Below are 18,164 nucleotides of genomic sequence, written 5' to 3' on the forward strand. Positions count from 1 at the left end.
TCATATTCTACATTCTGTATACGCCCGTCAATTATGATCCTGGAAAAGAGAGGCTTAGTTAGGTCTAAATTAATAGCTAATCTAGCGAACTTACCTCGCTCTCTTGCTTCCGTATTGTAGTCAATTTTGATGACTTTTCCTAGAGTTTTGGCTATAGCTTTCAGCACATGGTTGTGATAATATTGTATAGGCAATCCTGGGAATCTAACCCAAGCAGTGACCGAAGTTGCTTTAGTGTTATCTGAAGAAAATTCTGGACTCCATGGTTGCACTGTGAGGTAATGTCCGAATAAAACCCAAGGACCCCCTGATAACGCATTGATATAGTCTTCCATTGAATAGAACCTAACTAGGAAGAAATTGTTGTCCAAGTCCACAAGACTTGGGTAATCTTTTGGCTTCCAGAGTTTCAGGATACGACTGAAGAGAGTCCTATATCCAATGGTTTTGCCAAGGAGCCGAATGACTATACAATACTTCATATTCTGGGAGATAAGATTGTGAACTCTATCAGAAAAGTTTATCATTGGGACTCCCCTGGAATCCCCCATTTCTATATCCTCATCTGCCAAAGTGAAGGAGTTGAAGTCTTCTTCTGGGACGGATATCTCAGTTCTTGTGTTGTGGAGGAGAGTATCCTTGAAGGACACTTTCTCAGCAGGGTGATTATCAGCGACCGGAGGGCTGTTAACAGTTTCAACTTCCATGTTATTATCTACCTCTTGAATCTCTTGCGTGTTATCATCTCGAATTCGAACTTTCTTTGTTGATCTGTTGGGATCTATGGTGGATGGCGCTTCACCAGAGCAGAGAGAATTTTCTTCCATACTTTTTTTACGAAAAAGTTGAATCAAAAAAAAAGTAGCATCATTGATGTAACTAGTGAAATTATCAATCATTTATTGACTAACCGTTTTTCTTTTAACTATTTGATGTTACATCATTTATTTTTCATTTACATTTTATTAGAGTGCTAATTATACTATATATTAAAACTGAAAGAAAACGACATAGGTAGAAACACGACATAACCTTCTATAAAAACGGCAATATTTATAGACTCATGATAAATAAAACGGTCTAAAGTAAATCAACAATTTGAGTAAAACAATAATTTTACATTTCTCAAGATAAGTGACATCATTCTTAAATAGAGATAAAAAAAATATCATGTATATCTATATAAACACCTACGCATTGACTAAATATAAAATAATGGACTTGCTATTATAAATGGATTACATATGGAATTAAAGTTTTATTTTTATTTTCAATTGTATTTTCTTATTACCTAAAATAATTTCCTTTATAATTTATAAAGATATCTCCTTTTCACTTTTAATATTTGGCCTAATTATTTAAAAATCACTCACCTTATAATTTTTTTTCATTTATACCATGACCTAGGAAAATTTTCAATTGTACCCTACTTTTGATTTTTATGTTTCGTTTGTACCCCAAAAATAAATTTTTTGATAATTTAATTAATTTAAAGATGAAAATATTAAAAACAAGATACATAAATGATTAACATTAATGTTTTATTAGAATATAGATTAAAAATAAAGGACTAATTTAAACTCTTTTTCAAAAAAAAAATATGTCAATTCAACTCATTATGGTAGAGATGAAACATAAAAATCAAAAATAGGGTACAATTGAAATTTTTCCTAGGTCATAGTATAAATGAAAAAAGTTACAAAGTGGGTGGTTTTTAAGTAATTAGGCCTTAATACTTTATATAAAAGAAACTTAAAATGTTAATTATTTAACAATATTTTATTTTTTAAACTAATATTACTTACGATTATGGTTTTTAAAATTATAAAATTATAATTATTGTGTTCATAATCAAAAGGTTAATGTCATATAATTTTATAAATTATATATACATTTTGAAAATTTACCGAGTACATGAGCTGCTTTTTACGGGTTCTAATTGTAAGATAACACTTTTGAATTTTTCATATTTAAACTAATTTCCAATCGAGCCGGATAGATCCCTTGCGAGAGGCAAAACTTTAACCTCAAATTTTTAACGGTTACGTATATATATGAGTATGTTTTGAGCCTACAACCTCACTTGCGTCAACAAAGTTCCTTCATGCTATTTTTTTCTTTACACCAATTGAAAATTTAGTGAAGATTGTTGATATAAAGCCGAAGATTGTTATTATTGGTCATTTCCACCGACTTATCAAAGCACATGTTTTTAATTATTTACATGTAAATTAATGAGTTTTACAATTTTTTTATAATTTAATCAATTTTTTAATATATTTTATTTAATCAGATTCACTACTATTCGCTTATATGATTCATGTTAATTAACTTGATATTATCAAAAATATATTTCAATTTAACCCTTGAAATTTTAAAAATTGTCTATTTTTAAAATTTAATTTTTTTATATATAAGTTGAGTAGTTGACAATAATATTTTTCCAAAACTAGACCTAAAAAATCATATAAATCAATAAATTATTATAAACTCATTTCAATTTGATTTCAAAATTTAAAATTTAATTATATTTCTTTTCGACTTTAAATATAAAAAACAGACAAAAGAAACCTATGACTTGAAAGAAATTTTTTGGTTCATATATGTAGGGAGCATATTTCAGTTTTGTTCAGTAAAAAATGAAAGCAAATTATATTCCGAAAGAAAAAAACAAACTACTCCCTCCGTCCCAATAGAGTTGTCCACTTTGCCTTTATCACACAGTTTAAGAAAAGTAATTATTGTTTATGGGTTTTGTAAAATTTACCTTACTTTTCTTGTCATACTCCTATTTAATATGGGGTCCACTTGCAATTTACTTTCAATTTACTCATTAGTGGATTTTTAATAGGGGTAATATAGAACAATTGAGTGTAAAAGTTAATTATTTTTTGAAAGTGTACAAGAGTTTTGGGATAAATTTTTTTCTCAAAGTGGACAACTCTATTGGGACGGAGGGAGTATAATTTAAGAGATAAAATAAAAATCAAATCACATCCGATATTTATATAAAATTTTAATTCAGTGAATCAGAATTTTATACCATATTGGTTCATCTTAGTTAATTTAGATTTAAATGAAAATTATACATGATAATTAAATTAAATATATGTTAATATATATATATATATATATATATATATATATATATATTACTGAAAAGATTCATATTTTTAAAGTTTGTGCTCTTTGTTAGTTCCGTTACCCAATAGTAAAATCTAATTAAAATTAAAAATTATATTTTTAATATTATGCATATTCAAATCATTTTTTTAACCATTTTCGCCCAACTAAGTTCAAAATAATGCATCGGTTTGGTTTTTGCTCAGGCCAATATATACAAGCAGAAAACGATATTTTTAGAGTTTCACTAACGTTGCCAATGATAACAATCTTCAACTTTCAATCAAACATCATTTGCTAATTTTCAATTGGTGTATCAATCTACTAAAAAAAGTAATTGTTAGTATACATATTTGTCAACGAAAACTGCAATTCAAAACATATATTATTAATCCATACATTTATATGTATATTAACTATTAATTTATACCAATTATTTTATACTTGATAAATAGCCAAAGCAACGCTTGGCCATTTTGCTAGTTTTAAAAATATAATTGAAGTTTATTATTAAATTGTTGGCCTAATTACTTAAAAAAACCTCACCTTGTAATATTTTTTCGTTTATACCATGACCTAGGAAAAAGTTCATTTGTACCCTTTTTTTGATTTTTCATTTTCAACTCTACCCTAAAGCACTAAATTGAACTTTTTTTATTTAGAAAAAGCTTAAAATTATCGTTCATTTTTTTAACTTATTTGTATTTTTCAAATAAAAAAAAGATGATATAACCCTTCTATTTAATTATTTTTAATGTTTTCATCCTTTAATTAATTAAATTGCCAAAAAATAAAATTTTGGGGTACAATTGAAAACGAAAAATCAAAAAAAGGGTACAAATGAATTTTTTCCTAGATCAGGGTATAAACGAAAAATTGTTTCAAGGTGGGATTTTTTTAAGTAATTAGACCTAAATTGTTAAAGTTAAAAGTTGGTGTTAAAATTGAACGATATGCAAAATGCTAGGATCATTTATGTCACGCTTTCAGAAAACATCTTTATTGTTTAGAAGTGTTTGAAAGCCTTAGCATATTATATAATAAAATGAACTATATAATTAACATATTAAGATTTCATAGAATCACTAACTATATAATATAATAATGTCACGTTTAGCAGATATGATAGTTTAATGCAAATAGCTAGCTTTACCTTAATTTCTTAACAATAACTTTGGTCTACAAATTAATCGTCTTTAATTCAACCAGATCGTATATCTCTTCTTACCTGCAAATTAATTTCATTTTATTTTTCTTTCTCCCTATCTGTGTGTGTTCTTCTTGGTCGGTATGGAGGCTATTCCTGAAGAAAAGTTATGGACTGAGCCTCTGATGATGGTTGATGAGAAGGCAGATCATAATCATATGCTTAGATTTAAATTGGTTGATGATGCAAACTCAAACCCTAGACATTCTCAAAAGGGAACTACCTCTTCTCTCAAGACAATTGCCAATGGATTAAATGCTTTATCAGGTTTCGCTCTTGATTCTTCTTGCATTAACATTCTTTGGATAAATTTTATATTTAGGAAAATTCACGTCATTGATGTTTGACCTTTGTGAATCTACCAATTTTAGTTTTTTTTTTTTTAAATTAGTATCTTAATTTTTAAAATATATTTTTATTCATTTTACAGAGATACTGGTGTGTTAAAAATGACAAAGATAAATCTTACATTTACTGAAGTTTTGTAATTATATTAGTCAAAAAATTTTAGCAGTGCACAGGTGCAAATGATATTTATACTTGATAAAATTACATTTAAAATTTAATTTGCCTCAATAGTATTTCGGTGATTGAAAAATAATTAAAAGTACTAATATGATTTTTTAAAAGAAACTTATATCACTAATTTAAAATAAGAATAAAAATTTAGATATGAACAAAATGCATATTTAAACATATGTCGTCGATTGTGCATCTTATAATTTTGAATTTTTTTCATAAACTATTAATATATAATTTAATAGTTTAGATTTAATTACCACCTTAAAATTTAATAGTTCCTTTCAACTGTAATTACTTCTTATTTGTTGGAATAAAGTTATTATCGATTCTAAAAAAAAAAACCTTCATCTAATCAATGAGTTTAAAAAAGAGCAAACTATTATGACACCTCTCACATTTGACATAATTCACATTTTAATCCCTCTTATTCAAAAATCAAACAATATGGCCTTTCACTTTTATTGCTCTCAACGATTTAATCCTTCCATCCATTTTTTTGTGTTAGTCAACGAAGTCAATAAAAATATATGGTCCCACAATTTTATTTTTGTCAACGATTTCGTCCCTCACTTTTGTTTTTGTCAACGATTCTGTCCCTCATATTTGAAAATTAATTTACTTCTAAATCCTTTAATTTTGTTGACTAACACAAAAATGGACAAAGAGGCTAAATTGTTGACAGAAATAAAAGTGAGAGACCATATAGTTTAATTTTCAAACACGAGGGACTAAAATGTAAATTATATCAAATGTGAGGGACCTCGTAGTAATTTGCTCTTTAAAAGAATATGAAATTAACAGTCATATCCAGCTATTTATGAGTTTCGAAAGTGTTTCAAATGAAATGGTGAAATATAAACGTTTCCCGTGCAATACAGACTATAGCTAATAGTATTACTTATTTTTATTCCATTTTCAGGTGTTGGAATACTTTCAACACCATATGCAATTGCATCAGGAGGATGGTTGAGCTTGATTTTTCTATTCACCATCGCAATTTTAGCTTTCTACTCTGGCTTACTGATCAAAAGATGCATGGAATCTGATTCAAATATCAGAACATATCCTGATATTGGCGAACGAGCATTCGGTAACAAAGGAAGAGTTTTGGTATCGGTTTTAATGTACGTCGAGCTTTATTTAGTCGCGACAGGTTTCTTGATTCTCGAAGGAGATAACTTGCATAGCTTATTTCCAAATTTTGCAATCAAGATTTTAGGTTTGGATGTCGAAGGAAGACAAAGCTTTGTCATAATTGCTGGTCTGATTATTTTGCCTACGGTTTGGTTAGACGATTTAAGCATTCTTAGCTATGTCTCTGCGAGTGGGGTTTTGGCTGGAGTTGTGATTCTGGGTTCGGTTTTCTGGGTCGGAGCATTTGATGGAGTGGGTTTTAATGGACGTGGAAAATTGTTGAATTGGGATGGAATTGGAATTGCTATTAGCTTATCTGCTTTTTGTTACTGTGCACATCCCATGTTTCCTACTCTTTACACCTCAATGAAAAAGAAGCATCAATTCTCTAATGTAAGTTATTCTCATCATTACAATTGGTTTTTAAAAATTGCCTTTAATTTCAATTCGGTACCTACGTTTCATTTTATTATATCGAAATGAATAAATAATTTTTTATTTGAGGTGACAGTAGTTACTTTATAATCTGAAATGTTATTATATCATTATATTGTTACATTAACTTATTTTGATATTAAAAATCATTGATGATGCATGAACTTTTTTCTCTCATCCTATGCGGTAGTTAAACTTTATAATTGTAAAATATAATACCGTTAGTTATTTTTTCAATCAAAATAGTCTAACATAACAATAACATTAAGGTAAACGTAAAACCATCATTTTTTCTAAACAATAAAAAAGTTCATTTATTCTCTCAATCATTTTTTTCTCTAATTTTTATTTCTTGACCTCTAAACTATTTAGAGAGAGAGAGTAAAAATAAAGGGGTGTAATGGCTCCACGTGTTAGGTAAATATCAATTCCCCTGACATATTAGTTCAGTATAATGAAAATAAAAGATTTCAGGTATTATTGTATTGTAGCTATAAATTAAAGTTTACGTATTCTGCCGAGAGAAATAAGTTAAGTAGCATTGGTGAAAATTTTCTAAAAAATTAAAATACTTTAAATGGAAAAAAATATTAAACTAGTAGTACTATACTTTTATAAGAATTAATTTTTTAATACCAAACTAAAGTACCATTCCAACTTTTAACCACTTGAATGTTTCTGGTTGCAGGTTCTAGCAATTTGCTTCATTTTATGTACATTTAGCTATGCATCAATGGCAATTATTGGTTACAAAATGTTCGGATCCGATGTTAAATCACAGATAACTTTAAATCTTCCGGCCCGAAAGTTAAGCTCAAAAATAGCAATATATACAACTTTGGTGAATCCAATAGCAAAATATGCATTAATGGTCACACCAATTGTGAATGCAACTAAGACTTGGTTTCCAAGTTACAGCAACAAGAAGTCATTTAATCTCGTCGTAAGTACGAGTTTATTGATCAGTTCCGTAATCGTAGCTCTAGTTTTTCCGTTCTTTGGCACCCTGATGTCGCTGGTCGGAGCATTTTTAAGCGTCACAGCTTCAATTATACTTCCTTGTTTATGCTACTTGAAAATTTCTGGCAATTTTAGGAGATTTGGATGTGAAGTGGTGATACTATGGGGGATTATAGTATTTGGAATTATTGTTGCTATTTTTGGTATTTACACGTCTCTTTTGCAAATAGAAGCTAGGGCATGATAATTATTTTTGTATTTTTTCTAAGGTTGAATTTTTAATTAAAAAAAGGGCGTAATGGTGAGTTTTAAGATTTTTTAATTTTGTAAGATATACATGTGACAAATATATAAAGAGAGAGATGAATAAAATTATGGTCTAAGAGGAGTTCATATATAATGTATAATCCACCTAAAGTTATTATAAGGAAAGATATTTAAATTATTAATTTTGACAATTTAATGTATTAATTTTATGAATTATAAAAATTATATTTAAACAATAAATAAAAAAGATGGATTGATATTTTTTTTATTTTTTTAATAAATATGGATTAGTTTATCATAAAAAATAAGACCTAATACCTTAAAAAAAACCCCGACCTTTTAGCCCCTTTTAAATTATACCATGATGTTGAAAACTGGTCAATTTTACCCTATTTTACATTTTCTCGTTTCAATTGTACCCTATTTTTTTTAATTTTTCATAATTTTTTTTATTTAAATGATAAAATCATTTAATTAACTAAATTTAAATATAAAATTAAATTTATTTCCATTCAAAAAAGTAAAAATAAAATCTTTTATTTTTAAAAACTAACTAAAAACTATAGTCAAATTAAAACTAATTTAAATTCTTAATTAATTTAACTAAATCTAAATAAATTTTTAACATATACTATTAATATATGCTAGATATGGAGAACGTTTTTTTATTTTTTCCGAATAAAAAAGACGTTAATTTAATATTACAGGATACAATTGAAACACAAAAATGCGAAATAGGGTGAAATTGACTAGTTTTTAACGTCAGAATAGGATTGAAAAAGGACTAAAAGGTCAGGGTTTTTGAGACATTAGGCCTAAAAAATAACTTAATGAATTGTATTTTTTTTATTAGACTCTTTATTTGTTTTACTTACTTCTTGGATATAATTGTCATAATTCGTAAAACAGACTAGGTTATTAGTTTTTTTTGGATAAATAGTCATTAAATTAGCTTAACCACTTAAAATTTATTTTATGACAATTTATCTATAGTTATGAATTTTCTAATGTATTTTACCTCGTAATTAATGTTGTTGTCATTGTTGAGAAATCATATGCATTATGCATATATATAAAGGGATTTTTTTTTAAAATAGTTCATTTTGAGACATATTTATAGTTTTTTTTATCTATATTTATATTGTTTTTCTTTTTACACTTATTTAAAATATAATATCAAAAATACCCTCTTATATATTAGGGCGTTATTTCGTTTTAAGTTATTTGATTTTTATAGCCATTAAACGTTTTTTCTCTCCTCATACAAATTCTCTCTTTCTCTTTTCTTATCAAATTTCTCTCTTCATCTTCACTTCTCTCCCTATCAAATTTTTTCTTACTTTTTTCTTTTTTTTAATCGCCGCTTTCTTCCATCTCGTCGTCGCACATCTTATAGTGGATTTTCCGTCGTATTTTTTTCACCGTTGCGTTTTTCGGTGGATTTTTTATTGTCGCGATTCTTTCAATGATTTTTTCATCACACCGCGTTTCTTTTGATGAATTTCTCGACCTCGTTTTTAGATTTTTTTTATGATTTTGTGGTAATTTAGATTTTTTGTAAAGAGATCGTTGTATATTTATTATTTTTATACAAAATTCTTCAATTCTTCATATAATTATTTCTTTTTTTTATAGATTATTTATTTTATTTTGATGTTACTGATTATGTAAAAATGAGTTGATTTATAGAATATTTGTAGTATTTTTATAATATATTTACACTACAGTATATTTTTAGTGTATTTACGTTATAGTATATTTATTTTTGTAGTGTATTTCTGGTGTTATTCAGTGTATCTATATTTTTTTGGTGTATTTCTGCCGTTTGTTTAGTATATCTATGGTGCATTTGCAGTGTTTATGGTGTGTCTGCAATTTTTATGGTATACACCATAAAAACACTACAACAACACTGTAGATACATTATATATATATAATATTATTATATTATAAAAACACAATAGTTACATTAAAAACACAATGAGTACACCATTATACATCATAGTTACACTAAAAATACGATAAGAAAAAATAAAAAATAAAAAAAATACCAGAAAAAAATATCTAAAACTAAATCATTAAAAAGTGAAAAAAAATATTTATGAAAAAAATATTTTTTATAAAAGAAAGAAAAATAAAAATATTAAATTCTAAATAAAATATGAAATAGGATAGTTTAGGAAATTTCTTCTATATAAAGTAAGAGATTGTGCTCTGCCTTTTATAGTAATTTTTGCTAACAAAATATTGTCATCATTTAAATATTTTTACTATAAATCAATAAATTATAATTTAAATGGTATAAGTGACGGATAAAAACTTTATAATTTATAAATTTAATTACTCTTACAACGCTTTTTCTCTTTAATTTTTTTAAATTATTCTTTATTTATTAATAATTATAATATCGTCGTACAATACTATAAACTAAATATATCTTATTTAATATACAATTATAAGTTTCTTTTCTATAATTTAAAATATTAATTATTAGATACTCTAAAAATATTATATATATATATTACTAATAATTAAGTACTATAAAAGGAACATATAATAAATATTTTACATTTTAAATAAATATTTCAATATTTTAAAAATACATCAAATAAATAGTTTTAGGCACCGTTTGGATTGAGGGTTTTTAAAATCTATGGATTTTAGCAAAATTGATTGATTTTAAATCAATGGAATTTAAATCATAGATTTTAAAATTTCATCGTTTGGATTGAATATAAAATCAATGGATTTTAAATATTATTTATGGAAAATAATAAATAGTATAACAATCCATCATCTATAAAAAATGGTGGATTTGGACTTTCCCACCTAGTAGTAGGTGGGAAATCAAAACCCTCAAAAATGATGGATTGTAGAAAATGAAGGAATTTGTAAATTCATGGATTTTATTAATTTTTTTCTAAGCAAACGATAGATTTTGTCCAAATCAATAGATTGTTTAGAATTCATCGTTTAGAATCCATCAATCCAAACGGTGCCTTAGTCATTTTTATATCACGTGACTATTAATAAAGCCAAAGCTACGCTATAGATTTTCTTGACCTCTCATTTTAATGCCACGAGTACATTAGTCCATACACTAGTGACATAATTTTTCTAAAAAGAATAAAAATTCAGACATTAAAAAGAGTTCCCAAACTGATATATTAATGCAAATATCGATGCTTACAAAATGGAAAAAACGTGAAAATCTTAGCTTATCGTTTTTTTTTCTTGTCCCAAGTTAATCGATACCAATCTATGATATTGTAGCCAGACCAAAGTATATCATATAGATTGATTAAGTGGCGTCTACAAAATCGCTTGACTTGAACATATGCAAAAAAAAAAAATAAAAAAAAAATTGTTATAAAACTCAAACTATACTTATAATTATCTATCTATATATAGCTCCCTTCTCTTTAGGAATTAATAGATTATGATCCTATATTTCTTCCATATTTGAATTGTTAGTTTCTCTTGCCTCTATTTCTATCAATTACTGCCAAATATCATAATCTATTTTATATTATATAATCGGTGGATGGAATATAATTAATTAATATTGGTGAGATTGGAATTAATAGATTCACAAGAATGGAGAGCAGAGAGCAATATTTAGAAGAAACCTCACTTACAGTTCCTCTTATTGTTGATGAGAAGCAACACAAACTGATCAGGCATAATATTATTGACGAAGAAGGTGATGATCAACCTTACCAGAAAGGCAGCACAGGTTTTATAAGGACATGTTTTAATGGACTTAATGCTCTATCAGGTTTCTATTTCTTCACTTTTTTTTTTGAATTTATTTTGATGTATATATAGTTTTAATTATCATTGTTTTGTGGATTCCAAAATGTTAAATCAGGATTCTCTCTATTCAATTTGCGATAGCTAACCTTATTTTGGTATTGGAAAGATCATAAAACAAAAAAGATGAACAAAATTTGAAGTGAAAGAGGAGGAAAATAGATGATGACTGAAGTTCGGTTTCAATTAAAATTATGACTAATTTGATTAAAGAGATGAAATAATTTCATTTTAAAGAAATCGTTTTATTTTTAACCAAACCGAACATTTGCTCACCCCTATGTGTTGTTTTTTCTTCCAATATTACATAAAACAGTGCGTGTTTATGTTGTTTTTGAAACATTTTATGTTTCTTATTTGTTTCAAAATCTTTTTGTAGGTAATTTACTTCAATTAATTTTCCATGCAGTGTGAGATATTATCCTACTATTCATTTGGCTGCTTTGCTAAATTAGTCAAATCCATAAACATTACGTATTAGTTTTGCATTCTTGAGATATGGTAATTTTTGATTAGTTTGATATATATGGAATTGGATCACAGTAGTGGAAGATCATGTTACGTGTCTTAAAGCATATGTTGATGCGATCCCTATCATAATCTAACATTAATACGGATGAAGATTGATTTCAACTAATTGGCATATATATGACTTAGTAGAATCCTAATCGGATAATACTTTTTATTTGCCTACAAAAAGATCCCTTGCAATTCCTACGGCGCAGGTTGGTCGCAGTTGAATTGGTGATACATTCTTTTGGCTTATACGAGCTGTGGTTTCAAACCGTACTTATAAATGCGGCTATTTGAAATTTGAAATTTAAAATTAGAATTTTATCTTTCGCAATAGATTTTTATTACTTAATTTTTTTAATAAAATTTTAAAAGTTAATCAATTATTTGGATTTATGTAAATGTTTTCAAAGTTAAAGGATTTGTTTGTATTTTTTCAAATACAAAAAGTACGAAATAATCATTCTATTTAGTTGTTTTTAATATTTTCATCTCTAGATTTAAAAAAATCCTTGCATATGGAAATTGATAGTATAAATCCGTTGATATATTATATTTATTTCTGTCTCATTTAAATAATCCATTTATTATTAATTTTATGTTTTATTTAAAAAAGACTCAAAATGAAGATTTTTTTATAAAAGGATGTAGTAATAAAAAAAATGCCACCTAGAATTCAAGAAAATAATCAATTTTTATGAGGAGGAATTTTCCTTTTGATAACATGCATGAGAGTAATAAAAGAATGAATAAAAGAATCAAAATATTTAACTGATAAAAATAAAATATATTTTAATTATTTGATTTATTTTTATAATAATCTTGTTATTATTAAGAAAAAAACTTATAAACAGTTTAAAATTTTATCTGTGCAATTTCGTCAAAATTGTTATGCTACTATTAAAAAGAATTGAACTCTAAATTTGGACAGAATAGTCATAAAATATTTTAAATATTTAATTGTAATATATTTTATTAATTAAATTCTTTATTTTTTTATATACTATTTGAGTATAATTAACATAAAATACAAAATGAACAGAATAAACTAGATAAGCTTTGGATATTAATGTGTTAAGTAGTAGTTTCATTTCATGGATTCAATTACGAGAGATTCTTAGGTAGACTCAGTTTACCACGTCATCCGTGGACTAGCCTATTGTATTATGACACGTCATTAAAATAGTGGTATTATCGTAATTTTATTTATTACTTATTTACACTTTTAAATAGTAATATTACAATATTGCCATTATTTTAATAACGTGTCATAATGTGATAAATTTAGTTTATGAATGACATGGTGAACTCACTCTACCTAAGAATTTCTCATCAATTACTCTTAAAAGCTCCCTCCTTCTTCCATTATAAAAAGAAACATAACAAACTGTATTTTTTCATTTAAAACATTATTTTTTAGTTCAAAATCACATTATTCATCAATTCCAGGGTATTAATGTCAAAAGAGTCCGCACTTATAAAGTGTCACGTGTTCAATATTCTAAAAATTTCAAAGCCAGCAAAGGGATCTACATCAAGTATTAAACTATCATACAAATACAATAACAAACAAAGCCTTATCTTTGTCACGTTCCGTATGGTTTACTACAATTATCTTCCACCTCTGTCATCCCCATTTCTGGTCAGAAACATTTAACTCTCAACTCAACTTGCTTGTCTTTAAGTTCAGACCATTCTCTCTTTCACTAGTTTCTTTATCTTTGTGACTGTAAGAACTCTCTGTCAATGGCTGCCAAGTTTCAGGATCAGCCATTGACTCTACCTCTTATCATATCCGAAGAGCAAGAAAATATTAAATATAAGCTTGGAAATGTCGAGTCAAATTATAGTTTTATTAACAAAGGAACAACCTCTTCTTTCAAGACTATAATCAACGGACTAAATGCCTTATCAGGTTTTTAATTAGATTATTTGAATTGTTAATAATTTGTAAGTTTTATATCTAACCAAAAAGAAAAAAATCTGAATTATTTCTTGTTTTTCAGGAGTTGGGATTCTGTCAACACCCTATGCATTAGCTTCAGGAGGATGGTTGAGCTTGATTCTTCTATTTATCATAGCAATTTCAGCTTTTTACTCTGGTATATTGATTAAAAGATGCATGGAAGCCGATTCAAATATCAGAACTTATCCTGACATAGGCGAACGGGCATTTGGCGGAAAAGGGAGATTATTGATATCTATTTTTATGTACGTAGAGCTTTATTTAGTCGCGACGGGTTTCTTGATTCTTGAAGGCGATAATCTGCAGAATTTGTTCCCAAATGTGGATATTGAGGTTATTTCAGGTTTGCATATTGGTGGGAAACGGAGTTTTGTTGTTCTTATTGCTCTGATGATCTTGCCGACTGTTTGGTTAGATAATTTGAGTTTTCTGTCTTATATTTCTGCTAGTGGAGTTTTAGCGTCGGCTATAATACTTGTTTCGATTTTCTGCACCGGAGCATTTGACGGAGTTGGGTTTCTTCAGAAGGGGGAAGTAGTAAATTGGCATGGAATTCCTACTGCTGTTAGCTTGTATGGGTTCTGTTATTGTGCGCATCCTGTTTTTCCGATGCTTTACAGTTCCATGAAAAAGAAGCATCAGTTTTCCCATGTAAGTTACTTCTCAATTTTAATCTTTTTTTTTCCATTAATTAGGTATGATCCTGTTCGAACGGGATATGTTGCTGACTATATATGTTGCACGAAAACTTGTCGAAATTTACATTTTGACGTTTTGTTTTCGTTTTCGCCAAAGTTTTTCAGAACTTTATATTTATTAAGTATTCTTGTAAATAATGTTGTTTCGCTATTTTTTATTTTAGCGTTTTATATTTATGCATCTTTCTTGTCTGTGTTCGGTTTGATATTATAAGGAAATGCCAGTTTATTTTGCGCTTCGACTCGGTTTTGAAAGTTAGTTAAATTTCAGCACAAACCGGACCAAAATAACTAAACCAAACCAAAAGAAAGTCAATCAAACCGACTAGTTCAGTTTGATTTGGTTTAAACCAAATGCACATCCCTACCGGTCCCAATTGAATGCATTAAAGTCTGGAACAAATGCTTAACTGTTTTGAATGCATTTTGATTGCAGGTTCTAGTAATTTGCTTCATTATATGTACATTCAGCTATGCATTAATGGCAATCATTGGTTACAAGATGTTCGGATCAGATGTCGAATCACAAGTAACATTAAACCTTCCGACCGGAAAGTTAAGCTCAAGAATAGCAATATATACAACTTTGGTTAATCCAATAGCAAAATATGCACTAATGGTCACACCAATAGTGAATGCAACAAAGAATTGGTTTCCATGGTCCTGTAACAAGAAACCTTTCAATCTTCTGATGAGTACGAGTTTATTGATCAGTACTGTAATTGTAGCTTTGGCTGTTCCGTTCTTCGGCTATCTCATGTCGCTGGTCGGAGCTTTTTTAAGCATTACCGCTTCGATCATACTTCCTTGTTTATGTTACTTGAAGATTTCGGGCAATCTCAGGAGATTCGGGTGCGAAGTGGTGGTTATATGGGGAATGATATTACTTGGTGTTATGGTTGTTATTTTTGGTACATACACTTCTCTCTTGCAAATTGTAGGGCATCTGTAATCAGCAGCGGAACCAGAAAATGAAAGGGGTGATAAAAGAGAAATAACGGATGGTGACTCGAGAAAGGAGACGGGTTGAGATGATTAAAAGAAACAAATACTGGAAGGGCAGGAGGACAACTGGTGACTACGGCCGTCTATTCTGCCCCTTGATTATGCTTGTGCTTGTAATGACAATTGATGATATGATAATTTGTGTATTTCTGTGGTAATTCAAGAAGTATAAATTAAGTGAAGATATAGGTCTAAACACATTGTTGATCTCAACTAGTTCAGTAAAAAAAATTGTAATTGACTTGAGCTGAGCAGATGTAGCGTTTAGACTTTAATTATGTTGTTAAGGTAACAATTTATTTCTTAATTATTTATGCTACATTTTTGCAGAAAATACAAAATGACACACCTAGTAGAACAAATTGAATATCCCATTTCCATCTAAAACAGTAAAACTAAAAACACTAACATAAATGCAAAATGGTGAAGCTTTAAACATACCCTTTTGTGCATACGGCGAAAGTCGCTAGACTTGAACTCATTACGAGCAGACCTTTGAAGCCGAACCATAAAAAAACTCTCCTTTAAGATCAACAACCTCTTCATTAATTTGTTCACTACTCATTTCTCTAATTTCCTTCAATTGTTCTAGTCTCCTTGACATCATTACTACCAATGACTTTCCAGAAAACGACCACGTCGTTTTGATACATACCCGCCTCGGAATTGGACATGTGTGACGAATGTGGTAGCAATATGAGTATCAACATTGAATGCACAAAAGCAAACACTCACGAACACAATTTGAACAGAGATTCCAATTCCATCCACCAGAAAGATAGCTGATGCATTCATTGATATATCAGAAACTCAACAGTATCATTTGTTCCACAAAACATCACTATCACAAAAATTACTCACCAGCATTGAGATTTATAAAAAAAAAAACTGTCTCCAATCTCCATCCACTTCCAAACTCATTCAAATCGACTACTCCAATCCTCTCATTCTCCTCCAAAACACGCCAATTCGGCGACTGCACACCTCTCAGCCACTTAAAATCATCGACATTACTCCAATTCCCACTCTCATCCTCCATCCAGACCAGCCATCCTCAGATCATCATCAATCTCTTCATATCTCAAACATTACGGCCAAAATCTAACACCATCACAATCCTCAATTACGGCCTACTCGTCACTCTCAAATAAAAATCACTCCCCTTCGCATAATGTATCCTCATCTGATGTGAAGCTAAAACAAATACACAATTCTCAACACGCTCGATCAAAATCGACCATATTACCGGACCCGAATAAACCTTACAATTCCTTAAATTATTACTAAATATTGCATTCACACATTTAATTAACCTAACCTCACAAAAATCAAGATCCTCTAATGTAAATTCACCAGTCGGGGAGAAGTTAAAATTGTGTGTTAAAATTTCATTTTCTTTGTTCCTGATTCCTGGTGAGTCTCTGATGATCAGAGTAGTTTGGTTTGAATGTTCGGTTTTGGGGATTTCGGGTTGGTTCTATTCGGGTTTGGAGGATGATGCGGGTTTGGTTTTGAAGGAGAATTTCTTCTTAGGTATGAGAGTGGAGTTGAGATTTTAGACGATTTGGATAGGTTGTTGCGGTGGTGAGGTTTGATGAGTGGGAAAGATGCGATTCGGTTGAGTTTTTGGATACGGTAAATTTAGAGAGGAGTGATGCGGTGTTTGAGGCGGTGGTGACGGCGGTGGATTTGTACGATTTTGGTGGCGGTTAGAGAGGCGGTGTAGCTTGCTTGGTGCTTTTTTCTGAAGGGTGGTATCTGTGGCGGTATTTTCTTCCATGGCCGTTTCCTTCAACTGAGCGGGATGCGTGCGAGCGTATTGAGCACTGTGCAGGAAATATTTAAATTGATTAGGTGCTGAAAGAAATATAAAACGATAGCGTTTCAATTCAAATGTAGAGCCGGTATTGACAAATTTCCGCCATAAAATAATTTTTTCATAACCTTATTTTATGTAGACAAAAAAAAAGTAAATAAATCTTTAAATTAAATAAAAAATTAATTAAACACTTTTGCAATAAATTTTAAAAATAACATGATCTTTGAAACGTGTCAATCACAGACATCATCATTCATTTCTTTTCAATTTCATCATGGACATATTTTTTGGTGAAATTTCACTGATTTGGACAGCCGATGGGTCTGCCCTGTCAGCAAAAATGCCATTAAAAGTTGTCGATGTTAATTTTGAAAAAAAGTAAAAAGTGGTGTCTGCGATTAACACGTTTTAAAGGTCATGATATTTTCAAAATATGGTGTAAAAATCATGATTTTATATGTAATTAACCCTTAAATAAACAATATACTAATAAAATATTATCAAAAATAGTTAATAAAGACTTGCGCAAAATACTAGAAAAGAATTATTTAAATTATTAATTAAAAAATAAAAAACTTATTATAATTCAGAACAATCCAATGAGATTTTCGGGATGAATTATCCATGGTGCATAATTCGTACCAAATAATTTTTTAAAATGCAGAAATCCTTTAAGTCTAGTTGTGTTGCGCATCATTAATG

The 18,164-nt window shown here is 28.6% G+C and overlaps 2 protein-coding genes and 1 pseudogene across 3 annotated transcripts; 2 read left to right on the forward strand and 1 right to left on the reverse strand.

The window, feature by feature from the left end:
* The first annotated feature begins 4,361 nt into the window (after window positions 1-4,361).
* LOC126679008 (amino acid transporter AVT1I-like) lies at window positions 4,362-7,740 on the forward strand. The gene is made up of 3 exons (XM_050373947.2): window positions 4,362-4,597; window positions 5,772-6,379; window positions 7,110-7,740. The coding sequence occupies exons 1-3, from the start codon at window positions 4,414-4,416 to the stop codon at window positions 7,623-7,625; spliced, it is 1,308 nt and encodes a 435-aa protein (XP_050229904.1). The 5' UTR covers window positions 4,362-4,413; the 3' UTR covers window positions 7,626-7,740.
* A 3,360-nt stretch (window positions 7,741-11,100) lies between these two features.
* On the forward strand, window positions 11,101-15,839 carry LOC126679105 (amino acid transporter AVT1I-like). 2 transcript variants are annotated; one of them, XM_050374044.2, is made up of 3 exons: window positions 11,101-11,426; window positions 13,981-14,591; window positions 15,075-15,839. In XM_050374044.2, the coding sequence occupies exons 1-3, from the start codon at window positions 11,246-11,248 to the stop codon at window positions 15,588-15,590; spliced, it is 1,308 nt and encodes a 435-aa protein (XP_050230001.1). In that variant the 5' UTR covers window positions 11,101-11,245; the 3' UTR covers window positions 15,591-15,839. The 2 variants fall into 2 exon arrangements, with proteins under 2 accessions (XP_050230001.1, XP_050230002.1); XM_050374045.2 differs by lacking the exon at window positions 11,101-11,426 and adding an exon at window positions 13,426-13,889.
* On the reverse strand, window positions 15,094-17,484 carry LOC126679106 (tubulin-folding cofactor C-like; annotated as a pseudogene).
* Between the last annotated feature and the right edge of the window lie 680 nt (window positions 17,485-18,164).

The sequence above is a fragment of the Mercurialis annua genome, linkage group LG4, assembly GCF_937616625.2.
Source record: "Mercurialis annua linkage group LG4, ddMerAnnu1.2, whole genome shotgun sequence".
In the NCBI taxonomy this organism is placed as follows: domain Eukaryota; kingdom Viridiplantae; phylum Streptophyta; class Magnoliopsida; order Malpighiales; family Euphorbiaceae; genus Mercurialis; species Mercurialis annua.

What these genes read in the sequence shown, in the direction of transcription:
- LOC126679008 (XM_050373947.2), top strand. Translation starts at nt 4,414, where the DNA reads ATGGAGGCTATTCCTGAAGAAAAGTTATGGACTGAGCCTCTGATGATG. An exon ending in TGGATTAAATGCTTTATCAG is followed by an intron (nt 4,598 to 5,771) that starts GTTTCGCTCTTG and finishes TTCCATTTTCAG; the next exon opens with GTGTTGGAATACTTTCAACA. An exon ending in AGAAGCATCAATTCTCTAAT is followed by an intron (nt 6,380 to 7,109) that starts GTAAGTTATTCT and finishes TTCTGGTTGCAG; the next exon opens with GTTCTAGCAATTTGCTTCAT.
- LOC126679105 (XM_050374044.2), top strand. Translation starts at nt 11,246, where the DNA reads ATGGAGAGCAGAGAGCAATATTTAGAAGAAACCTCACTTACAGTTCCT. An exon ending in TGGACTTAATGCTCTATCAG is followed by an intron (nt 11,427 to 13,980) that starts GTTTCTATTTCT and finishes CTTGTTTTTCAG; the next exon opens with GAGTTGGGATTCTGTCAACA. An exon ending in AGAAGCATCAGTTTTCCCAT is followed by an intron (nt 14,592 to 15,074) that starts GTAAGTTACTTC and finishes TTTTGATTGCAG; the next exon opens with GTTCTAGTAATTTGCTTCAT.